General features: G+C 32.2%; 1 protein-coding gene, 2 long non-coding RNA genes and 1 pseudogene across 3 annotated transcripts; all 4 read right to left on the bottom strand.

The window, feature by feature from the left end:
- LOC109350175 (histidine kinase 1-like) lies at positions 979-8,782 on the bottom strand. The gene is made up of 13 exons (XM_019591342.1): positions 8,570-8,782; positions 7,620-7,862; positions 6,726-7,496; positions 6,190-6,437; positions 5,863-6,022; positions 5,422-5,548; positions 5,231-5,320; positions 4,703-4,897; positions 4,551-4,620; positions 4,353-4,395; positions 3,896-4,036; positions 2,699-3,814; positions 979-1,329 (listed from the first exon to the last, which is right to left on the bottom strand). Exons 1-13 carry the CDS (start codon positions 8,756-8,758, stop codon positions 1,105-1,107), a joined length of 3,618 nt encoding a protein of 1,205 aa, XP_019446887.1. The 5' UTR covers positions 8,759-8,782; the 3' UTR covers positions 979-1,104.
- On the bottom strand, positions 16,508-17,116 carry LOC109350181. Its single transcript, XR_002108082.1, has 2 exons — positions 16,939-17,116; positions 16,508-16,562 (listed from the first exon to the last, which is right to left on the bottom strand). It is a non-coding gene; the product is annotated as an uncharacterized LOC109350181 (long non-coding RNA).
- Positions 18,291-18,562, bottom strand: LOC109350182. Its single transcript, XR_002108083.1, has 2 exons — positions 18,506-18,562; positions 18,291-18,360 (listed from the first exon to the last, which is right to left on the bottom strand). It is a non-coding gene; the product is annotated as an uncharacterized LOC109350182 (long non-coding RNA).
- LOC109350525 lies at positions 18,894-24,941 on the bottom strand (annotated as a pseudogene).

The following is a 25,617-nucleotide window of genomic DNA, read 5'->3' as shown; positions in this document are numbered from 1 at the left end:
AATTAATTATTTGAGTTAATGAACAATTTGAACTGAGCCAAACAGTTTTCGAACTTTAACCGAGCCAAACTCAAGCTAAAAAAATAGCTCGTATCGAACTCGAGTCGAGTTTCGAACTGAACCAATTTTTATCAAACTAAACTCTAATTCAACTCGGTTCGACTCATTTCCAGCACTAATTGAGAGAGATGCACCCCACAATAATCAGTTAGTTTAGTATAGTTACTTATTTTTCTAAGTGATATTATTGGTTATATAAAAAATATATCACATTTCATGTCCATCACATGTTATTTTATATTTTTTTTACCACCTCTTACAACTAAAATTTTGGTGGTGAGAGAGAAAAGTTTTTGAAAATAATATTTTGTCAATTCGGGAGACAAAATAAAAAGCTACCAAACATGCATATTAATTCGTATTGAGTTGTTGTAATTTAATAACAAATATGGGTTTGAATTCCTAAGAATACAACTACATTAATGGAGAAGATGAAGATCACATGTCTTAAACTAATCATAATACTTCATTTTATTACTTTTTACTTTTAAATTTTTTATTTTATCCACGTACATATTACATGTTAATATATGATTGAATTGGGACAGAGAATGAGATACTGTTTAGAACAAGTGATATCGGGTTTCACTTTTGTTATCCATTTGTCTCATATGTATAAAGGTATAGAGTAATTTCCATTTTTCATAAGCAAAAATGCGAGTTCAAATCTTGCATATGGAAAAGTCTTACGAAAATTGAAGTCTTGCTACATTTATTTCAATCAGATAACGTTTTATACTACTGTACACAATTCACATAGAATTTTTCAATCCTCTGAATGGTGGAAGCAACAAAGATCAACAAACTTGGGTCATTTGCTATACAAGTTAGTTAATTCAGGAAAATTGGATTAAGTTTCTTCACTACTTTACATGTTTTCTGATATATATTTTTGTACTAGTACGATTATCCCCTCACTTTATGGTAAAAAGAATTAATCTCTTTCAGAGTGTGTGACTGCATCTCCTAATAAGTGTCACTCTCATGAATCGAACATTTTACCATTTTCTGAATTTAATGTTTGGCAAATTAGTATATACATTTCTAAGCATTACTTGATGTTTTTGTTGTGAGTGAAAGAATAGTAGACTCCATGAGTTTGAAGTCAATTGGTTTTGTTAAATAAGCATCCATTCCAACAGCTAGACATTTGGCTTCATCACATGACATTGCATGAGCTGTTAGAGCAACAATTGGAATGTGCATTCCTGTTCCTATTTCTGATTTCCTTATTGCTTTTGTTGCTTCATACCCATCCATTTTTGGCATCTGCTTTTTTATATATAAAAGAAAACAATGTCAGAAGGAATCAGAACATTTAAGCTAAAATCTAGTCTAGTTTACTTATAAACAATTATAATTCCACCCTGATCTGGTGTCCCAAAATCGGTACCATTTCATGTGTCACTTATTATGATTGATTGAAAAAATATATTGAAGTTAAAAATGTAATAATTAAGTATTTTTCTGACCCATCATAGGAAGTGATAATATGTGCTTTCCCACCAACAAGGCATTGGTCCAGTAATATAAGGCCTCAAGCCCACTGGCTCACCAAATAGACCAAAAGGTCAAAGTTCGATTCCTAAGAGGGACATTTGATGGAAGGGGCACTCATACCCCGAAAGGGATTAGTTCGTTACCCTTGGTTATACTGCAAAATTATCATCTCACATTACTTCTTTTACCCCTGATTAATGATATATAAATTTGTGGTTAACAATATGTATTGTTCAGTTAAGGGTTAATTGTACAATACACATTATTAACCATCCAATACACATAATTAATCACAAATTTAGAAATCATTAATTAGGTGTAAAAATGATGTAAAAAGTAGTGTGAGAATATAATAGTTGCTTACTTATAAAAGAATTTCTTGGAACATGGTGGTGTGAAATATAAAAAACACCAAAGCCTCATATAGAAGAGTTTTGAAAAAATAACTCCCCAGTCTCACATTGGAGAGATGAGGAATCCCATGTTATAAATAAAGGCCTTCTGCCCTCGTTATAACTTGTCTCCAGTTGAATGTGTTTTCATTCAACTTTTTATTTCTCCCTCATATTTTCGCCGATGCATTTCCGGCAAACTTCTCCCATTTCTTTCCATGGTACTAAGAATTGGCACGGCTAGTCATATTTTGGGCATTTTGAGAACTGACATTGGTGGTAGTCAGTATTAAGGGAAAAGAATTGGCACAGGTAGCCATATTCTAGGCATTTCGAGAAATGACATTGGTAGAGGTAGCCATAGTCATTGGTAGTCATTATTGAGAGGGAAAAGAATTGGCAGAGGTAGTCATATTCTAGGCATTTCGAGAATTGGCAGAGGTAGTCATATTTTAGGCAATTTCGAGAACTGACATTAATAGTTAGTATTGAGGGAAAAGAATTGGCATAGATAGCGTGGGGCAGTGCCACGAAAAGTCTTAAAGAGAGCGACCTGGTCGTGACTTAGCCACTAATGATTATTTCGTTTCATGCTATTTAGAATTATTAACAACAGAACTTCTTAAGCATTCTCTATAGCAATGAATGGTAATTGCATTTGGTTTCTTGTAGAAGCAAGCAAGAATTAGCTCCTAAAACTATACAAATTAAAGCATTAATAATGTAGTTTTTCTTCTACTTCATACCTGACAATCCATTAGGACCAAATCATATGGAGGACGGCAACTGAGAATCTCAGTTTGAGATGATCTTGTGTTTCTTTCCTTTAGTTGAGACTCCCTTCTACCATCTTCGGCGCCGAGAACGCCATATAGAGCATCCACTGCCTGCTGTCCATCACCTACACCAACAACATTGGCTCCCATTTTTTCAAGCATTATGGTTGCAACCCTTTGAATTAATAGCGTATCTTCTACGAGCAGTATCCTCAGACCTTCAAGAGTTTTCTTTCCATTCGCTGCGCCTTTTGTCACGGATGATTGTCTAGAGGACGATGATTTTGTTGTGGCATCTGCAGTGACTTTGTCGGAGTCGAGGCTGCTCTCACATGACCTTTTCTTCATAGGATAATTGTTATCTTCTAAATATTCATTTGTTAATCTTACTAAGCAGTTATTCATCTTGTATTGTGATGATGCATCAGATCTAGCTAGCTTCTCTCTTTGTATATCAGCATTGGCACTAACAGGATCAGAACCTCCTAGTTCAGTTATATCAGAACCATCCGAGCTAGCAGCATCACAATGAGTAAAATCAATCTCGAAAGACTTGTGCGAATCACCCTCTTGCGTAGTGGATTTTGGAGTACTCATATTTTTCCTTCGTACCTCGAGATTTCTCTCCTTTATGACAGCTTCCAAAATATGAATCATTTTTGTTTTGTAAAGGGGTTTGTTGACCGTAAGTATGTGTCCGTTCCTGCGAAGCTCCATCTTTATGGTATTAGAAGTGTCATGATTTAGCACCCAAACAAACTTTGCTCGGCCGAAGTACTTGTGAAGGAAGTTAAGCTGTTCCTTCCATATATCTGTGCTCAAGTCAAGTAACCCAATGTCAACAGCAATTACAAAAGTCAGGTTCCTAATGTCCTGTATGTTCATCAGTTTAGATCTCAAACTCTCATGTACTGGATAATGTGCATCGAAGCCGTTATTGATAACTGAACATCCCGCGTTGAAGAGTTCCTTCAGAATTTGTGTTAATCCATTCCATTCTGATGCCTCCATAGCGAACACCCCATTTTTCTCTAACCACTTCGACGTAATTAATCGACCAATGTTGCCATGAAGTGCAAGCAGTACCTGCATTGACACTTAATTTCAGGCCCTGCTTATTATGTTTCTAGTCACTCGGTTCCAAGACGAGGAGTATATTCTACTCACCACCAAGCCATTGTTAGCGAAATCTACTTGACAATGCTTTTCTACAGCGTCCACAGGCGCACCGAGACATAGGTATAATCGCATCAGTGTTCCTGGTCCCTCCTTTTCGACAACCTTGATTTCTCCACCCATCTTTTTAACCTGTCAGACCACAGCACTAGAGATTATATGAAATTATGCACAAGTCACGAGAGTCATGTCACTTTAGAAGAGAAAAGACATATATGACTGAGTTCATAAGCCGAAAATAAGAGCATGATTCTCTTGTTTATGTTCAAAATTTAATTGAAGTTTAAAACATGCAAACTGACATCATAAGTTTCACCGTTTTACATGATTAATTGCATGTTTGTGCTGGCATGAGTAGACACATTTTGTTTTTCATCAAGCACATGCATTATGAATTGAAATTGTCCTTGACTTGAGTAAAACTCGACATATTAAGGGTCTAACTCACCAAGCTTCTGACAATGCAAAGACCAAGACCAGTGCCTCCATGCCTGAAAGACCAAGAGTTTCCGGAATCGTTAAATCTTCATCCGTGACATTCAAAATAACAATAACCAAGCCTTAGTCTCACCAGGTGGTGTCGGCCCATGACAATCTCCGATGATAACGTCATGTGAATTTATTAGCTAAAATTTAAATTACTTACAATCTAGTAGTTGATGGATCTGCTTGCTCAAAACTTTCAAACACAGAATCCCATTTCCTTGGGTCAATACCTATGAACACATAAGATTCATGTGAATATGAATTAGGTATGAACTGAATTTTCTTTTACCCGACAAGATTTTAGATTCGTACCACAGCCCGTGTCATCAACTTCAAACCAAAGTATCATTTTGTTAACTCTCTTAGATGTCCTCTTCGCTTGGTTCTCATGTTGCTTCGCTTTTGTCTTTTGCGCACACCCTGATTTCTTCTGCTCAAGAGGAAAATTTGAACTATCACTGTAAGAATTTGGGTTTTCACACCATCCTCTCAGAATAATGTGACCCGCTGTGAACCATTTGAAAGAGTTAATATTAGTCTCCCACAGAGTTTCAGTGGTTTTTTCGTTCGTAGTAATAGAATCATTTGAAAAATCTTTGAAATTTGCAAGGAACATGGGCATGACAACAAACATTGATATGATCACATGCTCAGTATAAAATTCGAGACAACTTTCGCGTGGTGAACATGGAAGTCGGAAATGATTCCGATAATGAGAACAATGAATATGTATCACGGGAAGCATGTAAATTTCATATAATAATAAAACTCGGTATTTTTTAGAATATTCCACAGCGCCACTACTCTTAAGAAAAACTAGAACAGAAAGAGATCCCTTACATTGAGTAAACTTGATTGAGTTGTTGATCAAATTCGCAAAAATTTGAACTACCCTAGCAGAATCACCCTGCACTAGCTTCGGCATATCATCTGGCAGTAAATTAACTAGATGTATCAGAACTCGATACGAGATTTCTAGTCACCAACTTATCATTGAAATGAAACTTGTGAAACCAAAATAAGATTCATACCAGACAGGTCTAAAACAATCTCTACATTGTGGTTAACGCATTGCACAGAAAACATATCTACAAGGCCTTCAAGCTCTCGTCCCAAGTCAAATTCTGCATCTTCTAGGACCAGTTTTCCAGATTCTACCTATATTATATAAAATATTAGAAGGCTTTTGGAATAAATGCAGTTTTGTTACAATGGTAAAGGAACACAGGTTGTGTCGGACACATCCGCGATCGGGGGGAGTCCCAGTGTTACTAGGTCATGGGAAGAGTGAAGAGCTACAGTGAGACACCACATCTTGAACCAAAACCTTAAAGTAATAGTTCTATATGTCTTTTTCACATATAGGACTTCACACTTGAATATACCCGAAAGATTGTTTTTTACTTGTCAGTAATTGCTCCAGCATAGGATTAATGTTCGTGAAAAAACTAAAAACTTGGCGTATATCTCACCTTGCTTAAATCCAAGATGTTATTAAGAAGACGGAGCAGCGCAGTTGAGCACTTTCGTATTTGAGTAACTGTTGCACATTGTTCATTTGTGAGACAGTCATCCGAAATAAGAATGTCAAGTAGCCCGATTACTGCAGCCATAGGTGTCCTCAGTTCATGACTGTAATGCAGCCATTGAAGCAAATTTGTTAACATACAATTGCAAAATGACTTGAATGGAAAAGCACGACTAGGTAACTAATTTCAGGTCTTCAAATCAAAATGAGGTTCATGGTTGCAGCATAAGTAATTCTTTACTATAGATTCGGCGAAACTCGAAAAACTAACCTCATGTTTGCAAGAAATTGACTTTTATAGTTGCTTGATGCCTCTGCTTTCCTTCTTGCTTCCAGATGACTGATCAATTCGGCTCTTAGTTTCATTTCCTTCGATACTCCATTTGTCAATATCAAAATGCATACCCATCCAATGACAATAATACACAATGATGCAAATATCAGAATAACCAATGTTTTGAAGGCTCTTTCATCTACCTGCCCCATGATATACTTTCTTGGTATGATGATTACACCCACCTGCACAAAGTTTAAGCCGGTAACTCGTAAAAATTCAAAAGGTATAGGATAGTCGTCTAAAATTGAACGATAAGATACATGTGACATTTCTAAGTGGTCACGTTGACTGTTAACTAAGTTATAATTTTAAATATTCATATAGGGTTTAATGGTCGATATTTGTTTCTCTCATCCTCTAACAATAAACATACACACGAAAGCGAACATGTACATGCATATATAACATTAAGAGCGATGTTACACAAAAAGATCAAATTTAAGGAACAGGTGCAGTGTCTTTAAATGTACCAGAGGAAGTCTCTTCAAGTTTAGGATGAATGAGTCAATGTAATATTGCTGGTGGCCTAGCCTTGCATTCACTACATGAACCTCGTGACTTGGCGGGAGATTATTCCCGTAGGTTTTCTGTAAATACTCAGCTCCTTCTTTTATTACATCATTTTCACAGTCGACGGCCATCTTAAGCTTAGGCCCCTTTGTCGAATTTGCTAGTAAAGGCGCATTTGTGGAAGTTGCAAGTAAGTAACCTTCTCGTGAGGTCAAATACATATGACCACTATGCAACTCAACCAGTTCTTTCATTAGCCGTCCTACACTATAAAATGCAGTTGTCACACCCACAACTGCCACAATACTCTTGTTCGTTGCGTCCCGAACTGGCAATGCTGCCGAAAGCAGTGGTGAATCTGTGAACTTGCTCACAGCAACGTGCCACGAAGCTACACCATCAGACACTTGAGAGATGCCAGCGATATTTATTGAGTCTTCTGGCGCAATTTGAATCGCTTTTCCAATCTTCTCACCACTTACAGGGTTAAGTGGCTCCCGATACCAAATCATGGACTTGTTACCTAGAATGTTTTGATCATTCCAAACTTCATCTCCAGTGGCACTTATGGAGTAATTAGTAAGATCAGAGTAAATGTAAAACGTATTGTTAGCCTTCAGATCTCTATGAAATGCTTGGACAAATCCGTTCCTGTATTTGACCGTTATTGAGTTGAGGGCTTTTCTGCTAACAAACAATGCCCATGTTACATCCCTCATTGCTTCATACATCTGCTTAGAGTTGGAAATCAAAAAGTACAAATAAGCAAACTACAAAAAATGCTATTTTGTGATAATGGTATCAAACATAACGAAAACATATCGATCACATAATGATTAAATTAAAAGCGCAACCTCAACTTGCTCTCCTTGAGTTGCAACTTTGCCGTGGCGTCTGATCACATACTCGGACAACTTGACTTGAGCTGTTGTAATTTCAGCAGTAGAGTTCAAAATGTTCCACATCCTCAAAATGGGACGCTGTAGAAGTTCATAACGCAGATCATACGCTAAGCTATTAAGAGATTTTGTTGTATATATCTTTGTAAAATGCCATGTAAGTATAGTAAGCAGTCCAATCAAGATGGCTAGCATGACCTGCATAAATCAACATAATGGTTAGTCCAATCCAATCCATGGTTTTAAATCCAGTTTCAGTTATGGTTGCCGTAATATTATCAAAATTGCGATATTGTAGTTGCGATTGCAGTAGCCAAAAACAGTTCAAAACTCTCGAACACAACAAAATACGATTTTATAGAAACTGGTCTCTTTTAATTTACCATAACATCTCATTAACTCCATGTGCCACCAATTGGTAAACAAATATAATACCTATTAAATTTTCAATAACTTGATATTTTTGGATCAATCATATGTCTATGGATAGAGAATGTTAATCCCCTGATGAACCGTGTACTGCTAAGGCTACCCGGTAACTATGGTTTAGCTGTAGGCGTGCCTTTCTAGTTTCTACATATCAAAAACTCGTACTCATTATTTCAAATTGCGGACCACGTCAGCTGATAGAGAGCCGCAATATTGAGGTTGACACTGCAACTACGGTGTGATCTCAAATCACAATGTTGCAAACACATCAGGCTACAACTTAATCACAACAAACCACATTTAGGTTGCATACCACGTCAAAATCAACAATATTTTTCTAATTACTAAAAATCACACCGCAACAGTCGCTCTCCGCATTGCAACGGTCGCAATCTGAACCCAATAACCGCAACTGTAATTTAAAACAACATTGGTAATACTTAATTTAGAGGCTAAAAGTGTATAAATTAACTGACCATGATTGCTAGGCGAACCACAAAAACACTGTAGTAGGAAGAGAGACATTGAGTACTAGAAAACTTGAATTCATCATTTTCAACATCCCTTTGAAAAGTTGTTATATCAGATGAGTTATTGTTTTTGTTCCTAGAAGTAGCTGCAAAACAACTTAACCTATGAAACACGTGTCTGAACTTGGTACCCATTAACAAGTTTCAGAAGATGTTTGGTCCTTTTGTGTTTGTTGCATGTATATAACTCACTACTCACTGTTGTATTGAAGCATCTATGAGCTTATAAAGTAACAAGACATAATATATATTCAACTTCTCATGTGTGTGGTGTGTCTTTAATCATAGAGAAAAAATATTTATGCACTAACACTATATGAGTTTTATACACTGTTATTTTATTATCACCATTTATTTTTAATTATTGTTGACTTTTTAGAAAATATAATATAAATGAATAGTAGATGATAAAAGATACGTGTATAAATTTTTACTATATTTTACGCTCTTAATTATTCAGCTTGTACTTTCTGTCATTTCCCACTAGTTGTGTGTGTAAAAAAGTGAAAGAGGAATGTGGTGTTTTATCACATCAAAATGTTTTTTAACTTCATATTCTAGTAATTTCTACTTGGCATATCAATTTGAAGTAAAAAATACAATAAAGATCTTAAATATAGGTTAAAATAATATTATTAAAAATAATTAATTTGATTCATATTTGATATTTTTAGGATCATTTTGATTTTTACAATTTTACAAAAACCAAAATGGATATACTGTTCGTTTTTTTGTTTTTTTGTTCTACTTTCTCCATTTTTGAATGATTGACTCTAAGATGTAGTTTTTTATCATGTCTATATTGGTAATTTGGGTTATGCTTATAGATATTTTTTAGTTATTTGGTGGGGATAGAGTATGAAAATTTTGTCCATCAGTCTAAAATATTTATCCGCAGTCTTTTTTCAATAAACAAGACTGGTCGTCCACGAATATTATGATTTTAATTATTAAGTGTTATATTTTGATTTGCCATCGACTTAAAGGTATGAAATGTTAAACAATTTGAACTAGTATATTGTTGTGTATAAATTTAAAAATGTTATAATGACATAAAATTATTAATTTTTATTTTGTTTTTTTTTATATGTTTTTTTTTACTTTTTTTTAATTATATAACAGTCGATTCGTAAGTCTGTTGTACCCATATTGAAGACGGACGTGATGTAATATTTTATACTCTTTTCACAAACAAGCATATCCATATTTATCATAATTTAGGTAGATATGGGTTGGATGCTCACCATGGCCGAAATTGCCAATGTTAATCAATGTATTATCTATAAATAATCTATTCACTATTTTACTATTGAAAAAAATATACTATTTGTATAACAAAATTTATATTAGTATATAAACATTAAGAGAAAATATAATATTTATATATCGTTAATATAAAAGTTTATACATAATTATGATGTTATTATCATTCATATCTGTTACTTATAGTTAAGAGTTTATATTGAAGTATAAATAATTTATGATACAGTGAAGTGTACAAAATTATTGAATATCTTTTTTCTCATATATATTAGTAGTGGTATGGTAATTTTTCTTTATTTATTTAGTATATGGTTAACTAGGGTAATGGGTCTGGTTCGGACAGATTAAAACTTGTCCTTACCCAATCTAATGTTGGTCGGGTCATTTTTGAACTCGAATCTGATTCTAGACTCGAAACTTATCCGACCCTAAATATCGATCGGGTCAGCCTTTAAATTCAGTCCTAGACATAATTAAATATAATGCATACTAATTTTAGATAAAAACTTCTCAATGAATATGGAATTTGACATATAAAATGATATGTGTATCTATATATTATGAATCAAATATATATGATGAAAAAATTAAAAAATCAATGATGTTTTTGACCAAAAGGATATCACTACTCTATACGTATTTAAGTAAGAATATATACAAATATGTTGAATGAGTGATCATAAGAGGGGACATGTCAGATATTTGGGATAAATGGTGTATGCATAAAGAGTAAGGTATGTGTCTCATTTTTTATAGTTAAGTAGGTTTCTTTATTCATTATTTCCTTTTCTACATTTACTGCTTGCTTGCCTTAAATTCAAGTCAAAGTCCATTCTCTAATATTATATATATACTTATCAATAACTTATACTTATTAATTTATTGATAAGTATAAGTTTAGGCTAAGACATTTTAGACAACTAGTTTCTTTAGGGCTAAAGTCTCCAAAAATATATATATATGAGTGAGAATTTACTTACTCTAAGAATAAGTAGATTTAAATCATTAGACATCCCTAAAATTAATGATTAGGAGGGAGAATAAATTTAAAAAACATACTCTTTGAGTAATTTGATTCTCACTCATATATATATTTGGAGACTTTAGCCCTAGAGAAACTAGTTGTCTAAAATGTCTTAGCCATATCAATATTAATAAATCAAGTGATTTTGAAAGGAAATAAAATAAATGAAAACATGTGATTAATTTAATAATTATGTTTAACTTTTTTGTCATAAAAGAGGAAATAATAACACAACTTTAGATGTACTAAATAATTAAAAGGAATTGATAAAGAAATTCAGTGGTAATAACTACTCCCTTTGTCCCAACAAGTGTGTGTTAGGTGCTATTAATTTCTTGGTGCTATTACAAATCAATTACCTTCATTAAAATATAAGTAAAAAGTTAAATAACCAAGAACATTACACTAGTAATCAAATAAAACAAAAGAATTACTAACGAGGCTCACCCAATTATGTCTATATCCGAGAACGTTGAGCGGCCAACAATATATTATTAGAGAATAAAGATTATAAATTCTAGCATACCCATGAGCTCAAGTGCACATTATAACAAGGTCATATAATAACATATTTCAAACATCCGAACACTTTACGATTTATGTTCTTTATCAATAACTACTTAAATCTAACTCTAATATCATACAAAACCCAATTACCTCATGACCAATATTATGATATTTCCTTTTAGTTCAAAGATCCCCGATCAGTAAGGTTTTGTTTGGGAGTGAAGTTTTGAAATGATGATAAGGAAATGAATAGTTTTGGAAAGCCTTCCCCTTGTTTGGGAATTGGACGAAGGAGAAGATAAGGTTTTGAAAGGTCTTTCAAACCTTCCAAAACTCTTCATGTGCCTATTTGTAAAGTTCCTTCAATTTTGAGTTTTTTGAAGATAAAATTTTTAGTAACATTATATAATTATATATTATTGTCCATTTCTCATTATTAATTACATTTTTAAAGAAAAAATAAAAAATATTATTACTTGTCATTCCTTTACTCTTATTCTTCTAAGTTTTATACTCTTAAACAAGGGAGAGTTTTTTCTTTTCTTTCTTTTCTCCCCTTCCTAACCCTTTGATCAATCTCCTTCCATTTATCTCATAACTCCCGAACAAAGCCTAAATAAAATGAAAGTAGTCGAGAAATAATTAAGCCCGTCACTTATGTCCTTTTACATGACATAAACAACTGATTGATAACAAGGCATTATGATATAGACTGCCACATATTTTGAATGTGAATATTATGTAGTACAGTATTTGGTTCCTAACTTTTTCTCCAATCAAAATAACGAAGAGGAAGAAAAAACTCGTTTTTTCAAAAGAGACTTTATTCATAATTATCTTTAAAATAAATAAATTTAGAAGGTTAGTATGTAATTTTGAAACAAGGAAAGGTGTATGTATCATTGTGACAAATCTTAGGAGTATAAGTGTAATTTCTCATTTTTCATATAAGAGGGTCTTTAAAAATATTAAAATTAAGTTTTCCTACTTGCTAATTATTATTATTTTGTTAATGAGTCTTACCTCATAATGAAAAATCTTATTCTTATTTTTCACTAGCTTTTTTTAGGGTAACCTTAGAAACAAGTTAGCTAGAACAAGAAGATTAACTTATAACTTATAAAATGTGGGTGTTGGTTGCATCAACATGGCAAAAATAATCCTATAGAAAACAACTTGTGTGTTCCAACTCATTGATCCATTTAAACCACTTTCAAGGTGTATCCTTGTTGAGGCTTAATTAAAAATATGAATTGAAGCACTTAGCTTAGGATTAAGCTCTTTTTAATAGAGTATAGTGGCAGAAAGTTTAAACTACTTTGTCACAAAAAGCCTAACACTATTGCATCTCCGTTGAATTCATAAAAGATAACATAATTAAAACAAAATAGTTTAAAATTTATGCATCGGTGGTGTAAAGTTTTTACACTATCAACATATTATCCACTATTGATTTACATTCTCATAGTGTAAAAAACACTGTTAGTATATACATATTAAATTCTTATAACAATTTTAAAAAAATAGGATATGTACACGTTATGGCATTTTCAAACTTGACTAGGTTGAATGCTTAAAGTTTCAAGGACGGGATCACCTGTCCTAGTCATTGTCCCCGTCCAATTAAAAAATTTAACTTAAATAAAAATATAAATTAATATTTTTATATTATTCTATGTAATTTTATTGGCTAAGTACATAGGGACATGAATATCTTGGGACAGACGATCCTTGTCCAAAGTTTCACAACTTCAAAGATGTGTTATGGTAATAGACTATTATCATTGGTGCACAAACATAATGGTAGTAAGTCATCAAGCAATTGTGAGATATGCAAAATCTTTGCCAAAATAGAGTAGATTAAGGTGCCAATTTTGTCACAATCCTAATCATATTTAAAAAGGGTTAAATATATTTTTCATTTTTAATTAAAGTTCCTCAAATTTTTTATTTTGGTTTTATTCCTTATATCTTTTGAACATTTTGCAATTGATCCATGTCGTTACTTTTAGATATAAAAGATTAAAGACTAATGTAGCTTAGGGAGATTAAGTCACTAGTGCCATATCTTGCCACATCATACCGAGACCGCTAATAGCAATCTACCAAGAATATCGTGTAATTGATCTATTCTTAAAAAAGATATAAACGAAGAATATAATAAAAGAGTAAATTCTTAATATTTCATTTATTGATTTATGCATGAACAATATATTATTTAAAGAGGAGAAAGAAATCCTAAAACGATGATGACCATATAAGTATCATCATCTAACACTATAAAAACATTCTAGAAATATTAAATACAAATTATTTGATTAAATCTAAATAACTAAGTATAATATTTTATCCTTATTATTTTTCGTAATAGCACTAGCTTTATGTGTTTTGATTTTGGTCCATATAAATTAAAACTTTTGATTTGAGTACCTATAATAAATTAAATACGTTTTGATTGTAGTCCCTAAAGGCCAAATTTGGGTATATACTTTTGTTGTCTACTATTTGGTTTGCATACATATTTTTAATATTTTGCTTGGAATATAAATAAAACATTAGTTACTTAATGACAAGCTTAATTACTACATTTCATATCTTAATCACTTGTTTCCATATTGTTCATATGTTATGTGTTTTCCATTTTTGAAATCTCTTTATTCCATTTAAAATGTGGCAATGTCCATATTATCTAGGAAATAAATATTTCCATTACTAATATGTTTCATTACAAAAAGTAGGGACTAAAATAAGAACTAGCTGATTTATAGAGAATGAAATCAAAATTACTTAATATACAAGAACAAAAATCAAAATAATAAAGCTAAATTAATTATTTGTACCAACAAAGTGTTGATCTAGTGGTGTAAGGCTCTAATGGATCCCCAAGATCAAAGGTTCGATTCTTGGGAGCGACACTTGTTGGACAGGACAACTATGAACACCAAAAGAGATTAAATCATTACCCAAAAATTGAGGGATATCCTTAGTAATACAAAAAATTAATTATGTCTGAGACATCATCATTATTTATTTGTATTTTTTAAATGGTTAATGATGATTAAATATGAACAATAGATTATACAACCATAATGTATAAAACTCATACATTATGAGTATATATATTTTATTATATATATATATATATATATATATATATATATATATATATGAGAAAAAATGTATTTATTGAAATTGTATGAGATTTATATATTGTCATTGCATCATCCACCATTCATATTTACTCATCACTAACTCTTAAAAAAATGAATGATAGATAATATATTGAATGTGTATATATTTTTACGCATAAATATTATACTTTAGATATATTTTCCAACTCAAACATTAAGAAAAATAGTGTTATTTGAATTATTCAAATTTAACAACATATCTTACAATAAATTTAATATTTTATCCCTCTTACATCTTATCTTTTATTTTACATGTATTTTCACAAACTCATCTAAAAATCCAAAGATAATTTAAATTTGTCAAAATTTAGTTACTATTTTAAGAGGAGAAATCAACTTACTATAATAGTAAGTTTTTTAAACTTACTTCTCATCATAAATTCAATAGTTTGACTTAGTAAGTAAATTTAAACTATTATATGTTCATAAAATTGATGACTAGAATGAAGAGTAAATTTAAAAATCTTAATATTATCATAGGATAAATATGGAATTTAAGATAATTTAAATTTTATACTATGCAAAATACTTAGGTAAATATGCATTACGAACATATAATAAGGATGAACCGGCATTTTACACAAAAGAAGCATTTGATTCGCTGCAAAGACTTGAAAAGTGGAAAAGTATAGAAAATTTGGAGCTTGTGGTATACATTTAATTTAAAGGAAGGCATCACTATCATAAGATAAGTTGGTGCTCCAATAATGGCCACCACCCTAATCGTCCCGAAAACTTCATGTCCTCATGTTCCAAGTCAATCATATACCACCAAATAATATAAAAATATTATTTTATGTTTTTTTAATTTTCTTTTTAAGTACGTATCAATTTTTCATTAGATTGTGGTACAACAAAACACAAGAAAGTGGGACAGCTGATCCTATTCTATCCTAATCCCCTTGTTCCAAACAATTATATAAGAATAATTTATATATGCTTTTTAAGATTGTATAATGAATATAAGAGATTCAAAAGGAGCTTGTAGTTTATCTTCACTAATATACTACACTTTTCAGCTTCTTAATAATTCTATGGTAGGAAATGGCAAGTTGAAAATAACACTTATTGTACCTCTTTTTATCACATTTCATTTACACTATTTATTTTACACTTTCTCTAGTTAATGGTACAAACAAAGATAACATAATTGAGATGGTGCCACAAACTCAGCCAACAAAATTCATTGTCAAACATTATTAAAAAATTATTAAAGTCAGCTATGAAATATCAACATTGATACTTAAGTAGTTCAATCGCACGCAATAGCAGTGTGATAGTGATGTCAGGGAGGTTGGCAGCCCCCCCGTTATGAAACCGCTCTTAGCGGTGCGGCTTGCCATTGCGAGTCGATTTATGCTCCATTTCGCAATCTAGAACCCACTTCAGGTTGATGGTAAGTAAACCTAATTTTAAATGAGAAATATATTTTTTGTCTTTGTTTTTTAATTATTAATATTGACTTCTAGGGTTTTTTGATAGACTATTCTTTCACTTCTTTCTCTATAGGTGTGAAGAACTCTTGTTTACCTAACAAAATTTATATACCAAGTAAAAATTTTGATTACATGTAGTAAAACTTCACTTCTGATACCTACTTATCTGAAATGAAATTTTAGTACGTAAATTACTCGAATGAGAATATTCTCAAACTAAGATATATATATCATTCAATATCTTATTGTATACATATTAGTTAAATGTGATGACTACTACATATATAGTTGTGATAATCAAAACTTTCACTATCTTATTGTTTACATTATTATGCAATCATTTGAGAAACATGTTAATTTCTTCAAATAAAATCATCAATAAATTCAGGACTATTAACTGGGCCACCCCTAACTACTTGAGATTCTTGCCCTTTGTCCCCTTCAACCTTCCATGTCATTTTTCTGATTTCTGATTTGTCTTGGTTAGCTGATAAATTCACTTCTTTCAACTCATTTATCTGCATGAAAGAACCAGTTATAGAATGACTCACCAGCATTGATTCAAATTGCGGACATATGCTGTGGTAATATTGTGTTTGCAATGACCGTCGCAACATATCATACTGTAATTGTAGTGTGATATTGAATCGGCCACATGGCCACTTTGGGGCGCATCAAACGTATGAGGCCACACCAGGCCACATTAAATTTAAAAATATTTTTTAATTACAAAATATTTCACACTGCAATGACCACAATCCACATCACAACCACAGCAATGACTGCAATCATAGTAACCACAACCGTGAACATAATCGTGACCACAATTTAAAGCATTGCAAACCAATTTCTCACATTAATTTAATCCAAATTATGTTTAAATATGTAGCTTACAGTTTTTGTGGCAAACAACTTTTTTAGTTCAACTTTGGCCAAAGTTGAATACACAGCATCTTTATTTGTCTAACCACATTGAAAAAATGAAAAAAAGATGTGAATGTATTTGTAATTGATATAGTTACAAAAGGAGAGTTATTACTTGTTACTTCTGAATTGCACTAGAAGTAAAAGATAGTGTATTTACCTTCAATCATTAAAGTTGAAGTAGCAATAACAATAAGCGGCTTCAAATTGTGGACAGTGACCAATAAAGTATTTGTCTAGTGGTATCAGGCCTTTACTGATCCCCAAGGTCGAGGTCGAGGGGTTGATTCTTGGGAGTCATATGTGTTGTGAGGGGCAGACATAAACCCCGAAAGGAATTAGTTCCTTACCCAAAAATGTGAGAAAAGAACCTTGGTAGTATCCAAGAACAATTGTGGACAATGCGACCACAATATTGAAGTTACGGTGAGTCGGTGACCTTCGCAACCATATCATCCTGCAGTTGTAGTATGATGTCGAATACGCCCGCATCGGGATATAATACAACCACATTAGACCGTATCATAATGCATTTGGGCCGCATCAAATTCAAAAAACATTTTTTTAAATACACAATTCACAACGTCATGGCCACAATTTGTATCGCAATGACTATAATGGTTGCAATCACATTAACCACAACTGCAATTCCATTCGCATTTTAAAACGGCAATCATCGGCATAACAAATGACATATATCACTTTCAAGTCGGAATGGTACTTGCTAGTTGGTATACTCTACCCTTCGGAGTTTTAGTTGTATTTCTTTGGCTTGGTTCAATGCTGATATAATAGTTTCCTCTTACCTGATACAACATGTAGAATGAGGTATTAGTAAAAGAGAGGATTCTGTGTATAAACTATATACAGAAAAAGGAAAACATAACTTGTTTTTTGTTTTTCTACCCATGTCTTTAAATAGACAAAATAAACTCGTCATTTATTTCATTAATCAGGATCAATGTTTTAAGTCGTGATTGTGGTTACGTTGCATTTATCACAATCGCGGAGACTCGCGAAACTGCAATGTTGATGCCGCAATTGTGGTTACGGAGTGCAAATTAATACATTGGTGATGATGCATAAAAGTATAAACTGATTGGTGATATTGCCATACTGTTAGTCCTTCACATGTAATGCTGTTCAAGCAAACTTGCTCGTCGAGTTCTTCCCCTACTCCTCTACCGTCGTCATGGAGAATACACCTTCGGTATAAAACATGTCATTTCGTGGATGATTTCACTAAAAAGAAGAAAATTTGTATGGAGTTACCCGTTTCAGAAAATCTCTTCCATTAGAATCAGTATAAAACTCCTTGTTTGTAACCATATTTGTCGTCAATCGTGTGATCACCTCTTTTCCAACTCCATAGTCAATAGGAATTGGACCAATCTTCATCATAAAAAAAATCGTGTCACAGCCGTATTTGTTATTTCTATAGTCAGAATCCAGATTAGGCCAATTCAAAGTGATGATTGTATTTGGCTTGTGCAAGAGATTAGAGTGGTCTTTAACAAGACCATACAATGTTACTTACAGTGAATTCAATTTCAGCATGATCTTTGTCTTTGTAAAGCCTAACCACTATTCTTGTCTATAAAGTAGTTTTGAGTGCAATGAAGTGAGATCCTAAAGCTCACTGCTTTCTAGTATTGTATGCATGAGAATAGGGAGAACAGCATTAGGTTCTGTTTACATGAATACAGCTTACCTTACCTCAGTGTTGGGAACAAGCCATCAATCAAATAATAGAGAATAGGGAGAACAGAGAATAGCGCAAACAATTTGTTAACAAGGTTCGGCCAATTTGTGCCTACGTCCCCAGGATTTGTGTTCGAATTATTGTTGTTCTTCTCATTAGAGTTACGTTTACATAACACATGTATAGCCATCTACCTCAACCCTTTATGTCAGCTCAAACCCTTTAAGTTAGATCATCATTCTTTTTATGTTAATCGATCAGAAGGTGAAACTTACTGATCTTGGAACAACAGTCGGAGGGGATCCATTAGGCCGAAAGATATACGCGCCAGAAGCCTACAACAAGAATCACACCACTAAAGCATAGACTCTACTTGTTTAATTTGTTATTAGAATGAATGCACATTTTTGTGCAAAGAAATCACATACCTGAGAATCAGAAATATCACCCTCACTAGAACCATACCACAGATAGCTTTGCTGAATTGGTATATCAACCTGTGAAAGTTTTAAAAATGTGAAATATTCTCCATTGCACCCTTTAGAAAAAATCTGGCATTAACTTACTTTCTATGTATTGAATATATCATTATTATCACCTATGATTACTTTTAGAATTAAAATGATTTCATGCATATGAATTAAAAAGACTATATTATCAGCCAAACACAAAATTAAGCTTAAAAGCAATCTCTTACTATAGGATATGAAACTTTGAAGTTCAATTGTTGTGTAAACATTGTGTCAATGACTGAAAATAGCATTTACTTAGTACTGTATTTTAGTCTGTAATCTTTAGTATGGAACTTTATTATAACTAAAAACTCAGTTAACCGAAAATTATGAACATTCTTCTGTGCTGTATGAACATGTGAAGTTACTTACTCCAGTTCTGGAATTATACATTCGTTTGAGTTGTCCTGAGGTTGAAGAAAATGTCAATGTTGTCACTTTTCCGAGCCCTGCGGTGCGAGATAGATCCATTTCGACTTTTTCCTATCAAGTAGAAACACCAACAAAGCATATTGAATACTGAAACTTAAATGAATGAGAACATTAAGGTTGAAACTAAGGTTTTAGCTCCCACATTCTCATTCTAATTCTCATAACCCTTAAAATTCCCAATATATGCTGAGAAACTAAGGTGACAAACCCAAGTAGGCCTTCACATAGAATTTTCTTAAATTTGTTGTAACATCATCAATATCAACATGCTGTGCTTCAATGTTATTGCCATATGAATCTTTGACAACAAGATTCACATCATTAACCTAATGCAAATTGTCACTTTTAGTATATGATATTGGAATTTCATTACATTGGAAATCATAGATACTTACTGGTATTCTGACAATATCAGTACGGTTCCATCCAAGTGGGTTATAAACCACTACTACCTGAAAAACCAACCATTAATGTATCATATAACATGTTTAACCAGAATTCCGAGATCCGAACGAAAAATTATGAATATATATTACCAAACTCTTGGTTTCTGGAATGTTGTCTTCTGTTGGAGGGCAGTAACTTATGTTCAGTATTTGGCACTGCCAACATCAAAAGCAATTCAAGAATCAAGAATAGGATATTAATTACATAGTCTACACAGATAGGACTCGGTTTCGAAAAAAATAGCATATAGTTATGAGATTCCAGGTTGTAGTTGTAGTTGTCAAGCTAGTTTAAAGGCTGGAATTGTAGCTAAGAGATCATTGTTGTGTAGCTAACTAATTGAATTAGATCTATTTGGCGAAAGTAGCTATGTAACTAGCTGAAATTTGTTAAATGGCATGAAAGAACATATAATATTATTTCAGGTCGGAGTAAAAATTTCCGAAAAATTAGAGGGCGAAAATGAGACATGAATTATTGGAAGAGCTTTATAGTTTTTGGAAAACTGCTTCCTTAAGCTGGCTTTTGAAAGCTACAATCTCGCTTTATTTTTTGTTTACCAAATAGCTATAATCTATCCGAAGAATGGTTATAAGCTTGACATGCAAAAAACACATGGTTGACAAATGATGGAAACAAGTCCAACAAATACATCAGTAGCTTTTACAATGACAGAACCTACTTTGAGATGTTTTCGTCTTTTAAGACTGGTTTTAAATCGGGTTATAGTCGCGGTTGCGGTTACTTTGTCTTCACTGCAATTTTTTGAAAAAATAAGGCTGATGTAGATGCAATGAAAAACTATAAAAACTGCAAAAGTGTAGCCACAAATATGGTATGGTTGCAGAATGCAACTAAAAACCATGTTGAGGACAATTGGACAAGCGTAATTAAAACCTAGAACATGTTATCAATAATAGAGAAATAAATTCATTGGTTTTATTTGAAGAAAAATTACCTGAGCAAATGCTGATGCAGGTTCTGAACATTGATTACCAGATTGCTTACTAGAAAGACAAGCCAAAGCAGAACTAACTACTGCTTTAGCCTAAAAGAAACAAATGCAGGACACCGAATAAATTTCCAAAATCGGAATTTGGAAATGTTCAAGTCGCTGACCTTAGAGGCTCGAATAGCCAGTCGTTTGGCATAGTCGTTAGTTGTATGCTGTTTGGCAGTGCCAGAGACAGCATCGTGGTGCTGTGCAATTCCTAGAGCATCGCCTAGTTCAAGAGTACGAGATATAGTTGAATTCTTTCCAGCAAAAAATTCAAGTTGACGTGCTGCCTATAACAAAAATGTTCACAATGTCTCAGATTTGTTTCGAAAAACCTTAGAGTCAAGCAATCAAGGATTTCATTTGGATTAGAACATCGATGTTATACCAAATAGTATCCACTTAGAAACCTAACATATCCCTTAAGCGCAGGGCGACTAGTGAAAAATCCGGTCCAATAGGAAAATGGTCCGTCCGCATACCTAAAAGAAATAATATGCAGCATAAGCTGTTAATACTTAATCAATCATAAGGTACTTTGGTAGCATAAGAATATCGGATCCTTACGGAAAGTAATCGTCAGTTTTTAGTGGCCATGATATATTTGCAGCATTCTTTGCATTGGTGTAAATAGATGGAGTAGAATATAAGGCATTCACTCTACCATCCTGATAAGATCAAACATATAGGAACATGTAATTGAACTCAGCAAGGTATAATCTACATAAGTATAATAAGGACGAGAAAATTAAATTTCCGCATTCTTGTCTAGTGTAGTGATATACTCATTTGAAATTGCAGCATGTATAGACAAAATTCTTGGAGAAGAAAGACATACTTGGGTAGTAGCGGCATTAATAAAGTCCTCGATACGCTGTTCAACATTGTAATCGAAAAGAAGAGGGTCATCCTGCAGTTGTAAACATCGACATGCAGTAAATTATGTGCTTGACAAAATATGCAAAATGGCTTCTGCATTTTAATTGTTTATAGTGTTAGAACCTGTAATGGAGGATCATTACTATTGACTTCAAAATTAAAACCGCTCGGAGCACTATATTGAACGGGAAACGCATTGGCAAAAATCTGCAGCATGCCGAAAAGGTTAAAAGAAGAGTACACAAATCAGTCATTCAAGCTAAATAAATAAATGTCTCATGGTTCCGATGCAACCTGAGCTGAAGAACCAAATGTTCTGGACCCGCGCCACACAACTTCGAGAGACTTGTCACCTTTGCGCTTTGCTCGATCCTGGTAATCAATCCTAGCAAAGTGCACTGATTCAAACCCAAGCTGCAAAGACATAACATATCAAATTATTCATTTTCTAAATAAAAGTCACAATTAAGCCATTAAATTGGAGGCACAAAGCATCAGAGGAAAAATATAAGTGCTTCTTGACATTGATAAGATATTCTTTTTGGGTACATACACATTATATTATGCATTCCACAGTTATTAACAAACAATTTGGAAAAATGAATAGGCATTATATCTACTTTTTATTTCATCGTAACCGGATTCGGTTAAGTTAGCTAGAACTACCTTAGTTACTTGATGAATAGGCAATGTACATCTTCAATCAGTCATTGAGAATCAAGTATTCATTTTCATTATCTCTCAAACTTAATATGTTCAGATCAGTTTCTCATCCTTATCAATCTATCTATTACTATCACATGATTACATTATTCGAAACCCAATCAATTCGATCTAATCCTACCTCACATTTTGAAGATCTACTACTTTTTTAAACCGAAGTTTAGGTCAGTTTGATCTCGGGGCTCACTAGGGTCAGACCAGGCCTCACAACTCTATGAGCACATACAAATTACCCATCAACAAGGTCCTCAAATCGGCAACAGAATTTGAACTCAATCTTATGGGTAACGAACCAATTCCTTATCAACTAGACCAATCTTCTTTAACCAAGATTAAGTACATTGTTGCCTAAAGTTCGACACCATATTTTCCAATAACATTCACAGTTAACACTCAACAATTACATAACCATAAACTTTAGTCTAAATTTTTCTGAAGAAAGTTAATAGCGGACACACCTCTGCACCAAGTAGATAAGCCTGTAGAGAAGAGTGTCCAAAGGGGTCAATTTGCCATCCACCAAGAGGGGTTTTGTTAAAGCCATGACCCAAAGTGGTTTGGTCAATCTCGTCTGTAATGAGTTTAAACCATTAAATATCTATAAAATTGATAACTAAAATATGGAGTAAATTTAAATAACTCATATGAACCAAGATTCTTTCTACCAGGGGGAGTTTTGTTTTTGTTTGCCGTATAAATAAAATAATACACATGTCATTTCATTTTGTTTTGTCTTTGGTTTTCATTTAGAATCAATTTAAGTTACACTCAATCTTGTCCGTTGATTTTCTTAAATCCAATGGACTAAATATGTGAATGAAATAAGTGATGAGAGAAAAATAGAAGGATCTTATATGGCTTTTAATTTTCACCAATTTGGTATGTTAGATTTAAAAAAAAAAAATCAATGAATGAGATTGAATATAACTAGTTTAACTTAACCGTAAATGAATCCTCCTATATATATATATAACTGGAAATCAAATAACAAGAAAAAAAATGTATGCAATGAGAGTGTTGGAGTTTTATACACTATCATTGTATTATCAATCATTTATTTTAATCATTATTAATACATACAAAAGTAATACTAATAAATAATGTATCAACTGTGTATAAATCTTTATATATATATATATTATATTCATAAAAGATTGTGTTTCCAGGATTTAAACTTTAAACTTATGATGCATAAATATAAAAGACAAGTAACACCAAGTTCCATTACACATTTAAATATATATATATAATGCAATGCAGCCTCACACACAAAAACAGGACCACAAATATTAACTAAGCAGTTCATTAAATGTGCTACATACATGAATTCTAGTTGCCCAGCGTCCACCATCTATGGAAAAACGCTTGTCATATAATTAAGACGATTATATATAAAAAATAAACACACAACAGCAATTAATGAATTTTAATGTGCCAAAACTCTTAATTCTCTTTTTGGAAAGACATCTTTCATCTATATAAAAAATTAACTAAATTATGAAATCCAAATCTGAATATATTTTTTAGTACAACCCATAACTGAATTTGATGACATGGGTTAAACATGCCCAAAACACTATAATTTAAAACAGACCAATATATAACTATTTTGTGTTATAACACAAAGTTATTCCAAAGTTACTACATCGAGTTGATCTAATAGTATAAAGGCCTAACTGAATCCCTAAATAATTAAAAAGTAGTTCTGATTTTTAGGATTGAAATTTGTTAGAAGAGACAGACACGCATCTGAAAATATTTAGATACTTACTCATAAGCTAAGGGATACTTCATACCCAAAAAAGTTATTCCAAAGTTGTGACCAAATGAAAGGGTACATACATAGTTAAATAGCACAAGATATTACCATCTCAGCAAACACAAACTTTCTATTTGGATCTTTATGAAGAGCAACAACCACTGAATCCAACACATTTTCAACACATACCCCCTACAAAATAATCAAACATACAACATTAATGAAACTTATAAAAATACTTTTATGTCCAAATGAATACGAACTTATGTCGTTTCGGAAATCAAACCTTTAAACTTTTGTTTAGTACAATAAATAGAGAATCTTACAACATTAAATCAATATTTTGTTCAACCTCATTAAAACACATTCGACTATGACTATAATATTTAGACATTGTCAATATAAATATTTATATTATATCATCAACCATTTATTTATATTATTTTTTAAGAATCAATTATAATTATACATGAATAGATAATATATTACAATATATAAAACACATACATTATTATTAGTCATTTCTAATGTGCATTAATATCTTCATTTAAAAGTACATAAGTACTAACATATGAATGTCAATGATACTTTATGGTATAAAACCTTTATTCACCATTTTCTCTATTTTGATTGTTGAGTTAAAATGTCAATTAATAATATAATTGACCGTTTAAACGAAAACGAATTTCAATATCCCATTTTCAAATTTAATTATTTTTCCAGGACAAATATTTCTAATCATTATGATTTCATAATTACTTGTTATACTAATTAATTTCATATACTTATTTAATTAAAATTATTTTTCTTTCCATTACAAATATTTTTTAATTAATATCACTAATATTTCTAATTAATATTTTTATTTTCATTTACTAATTTGCGATTTTTGTTAATAATATAATAAAGATGTTGTATTTTATTTTGACTATATGTTTTAGCACTTTCAGTCTATAGTGGCGGCTACAATTATTTTATTTTGTTGATGGTGGGCCATTTAAATTATTTGGGGTTAAGAAAATGTTTATGAAATATAGAATCATCATATAAAGCGTATTTTATTTAATTTGTCTAAAATGTCTTAACATTATGGAAATAAGTATACCTTTGTTGAATCTATTTTTTCATATTTTAAATTTAATTTATTCTTCTCACAGAAAACATTTCAAAAATCACAGCAGTAGAATAATTGTGTATC

The sequence above is a fragment of the Lupinus angustifolius genome, chromosome LG06, assembly GCF_001865875.1.
Source record: "Lupinus angustifolius cultivar Tanjil chromosome LG06, LupAngTanjil_v1.0, whole genome shotgun sequence".
Classification (NCBI taxonomy): Eukaryota; Viridiplantae; Streptophyta; class Magnoliopsida; order Fabales; family Fabaceae; genus Lupinus; species Lupinus angustifolius.
This window is presented reverse-complemented; position numbering and strand designations above follow the sequence as displayed.

Bases quoted from the DNA above. Each gene is read 5' to 3' on its own strand.
- LOC109350175 (XM_019591342.1), bottom strand. From the start codon at position 8,758: ATGGGTACCAAGTTCAGACACGTGTTTCATAGGTTAAGTTGTTTTGCA. The intron at 6,438-6,725 runs GTACATTTAAAG...AACTTTGTGCAG, and splicing joins ACTTGAAGAGACTTCCTCTG to GTGGGTGTAATCATCATACC. The intron at 5,549-5,862 runs GTGAGATATACG...TATATAATATAG, and splicing joins ACATCTTGGATTTAAGCAAG to GTAGAATCTGGAAAACTGGT.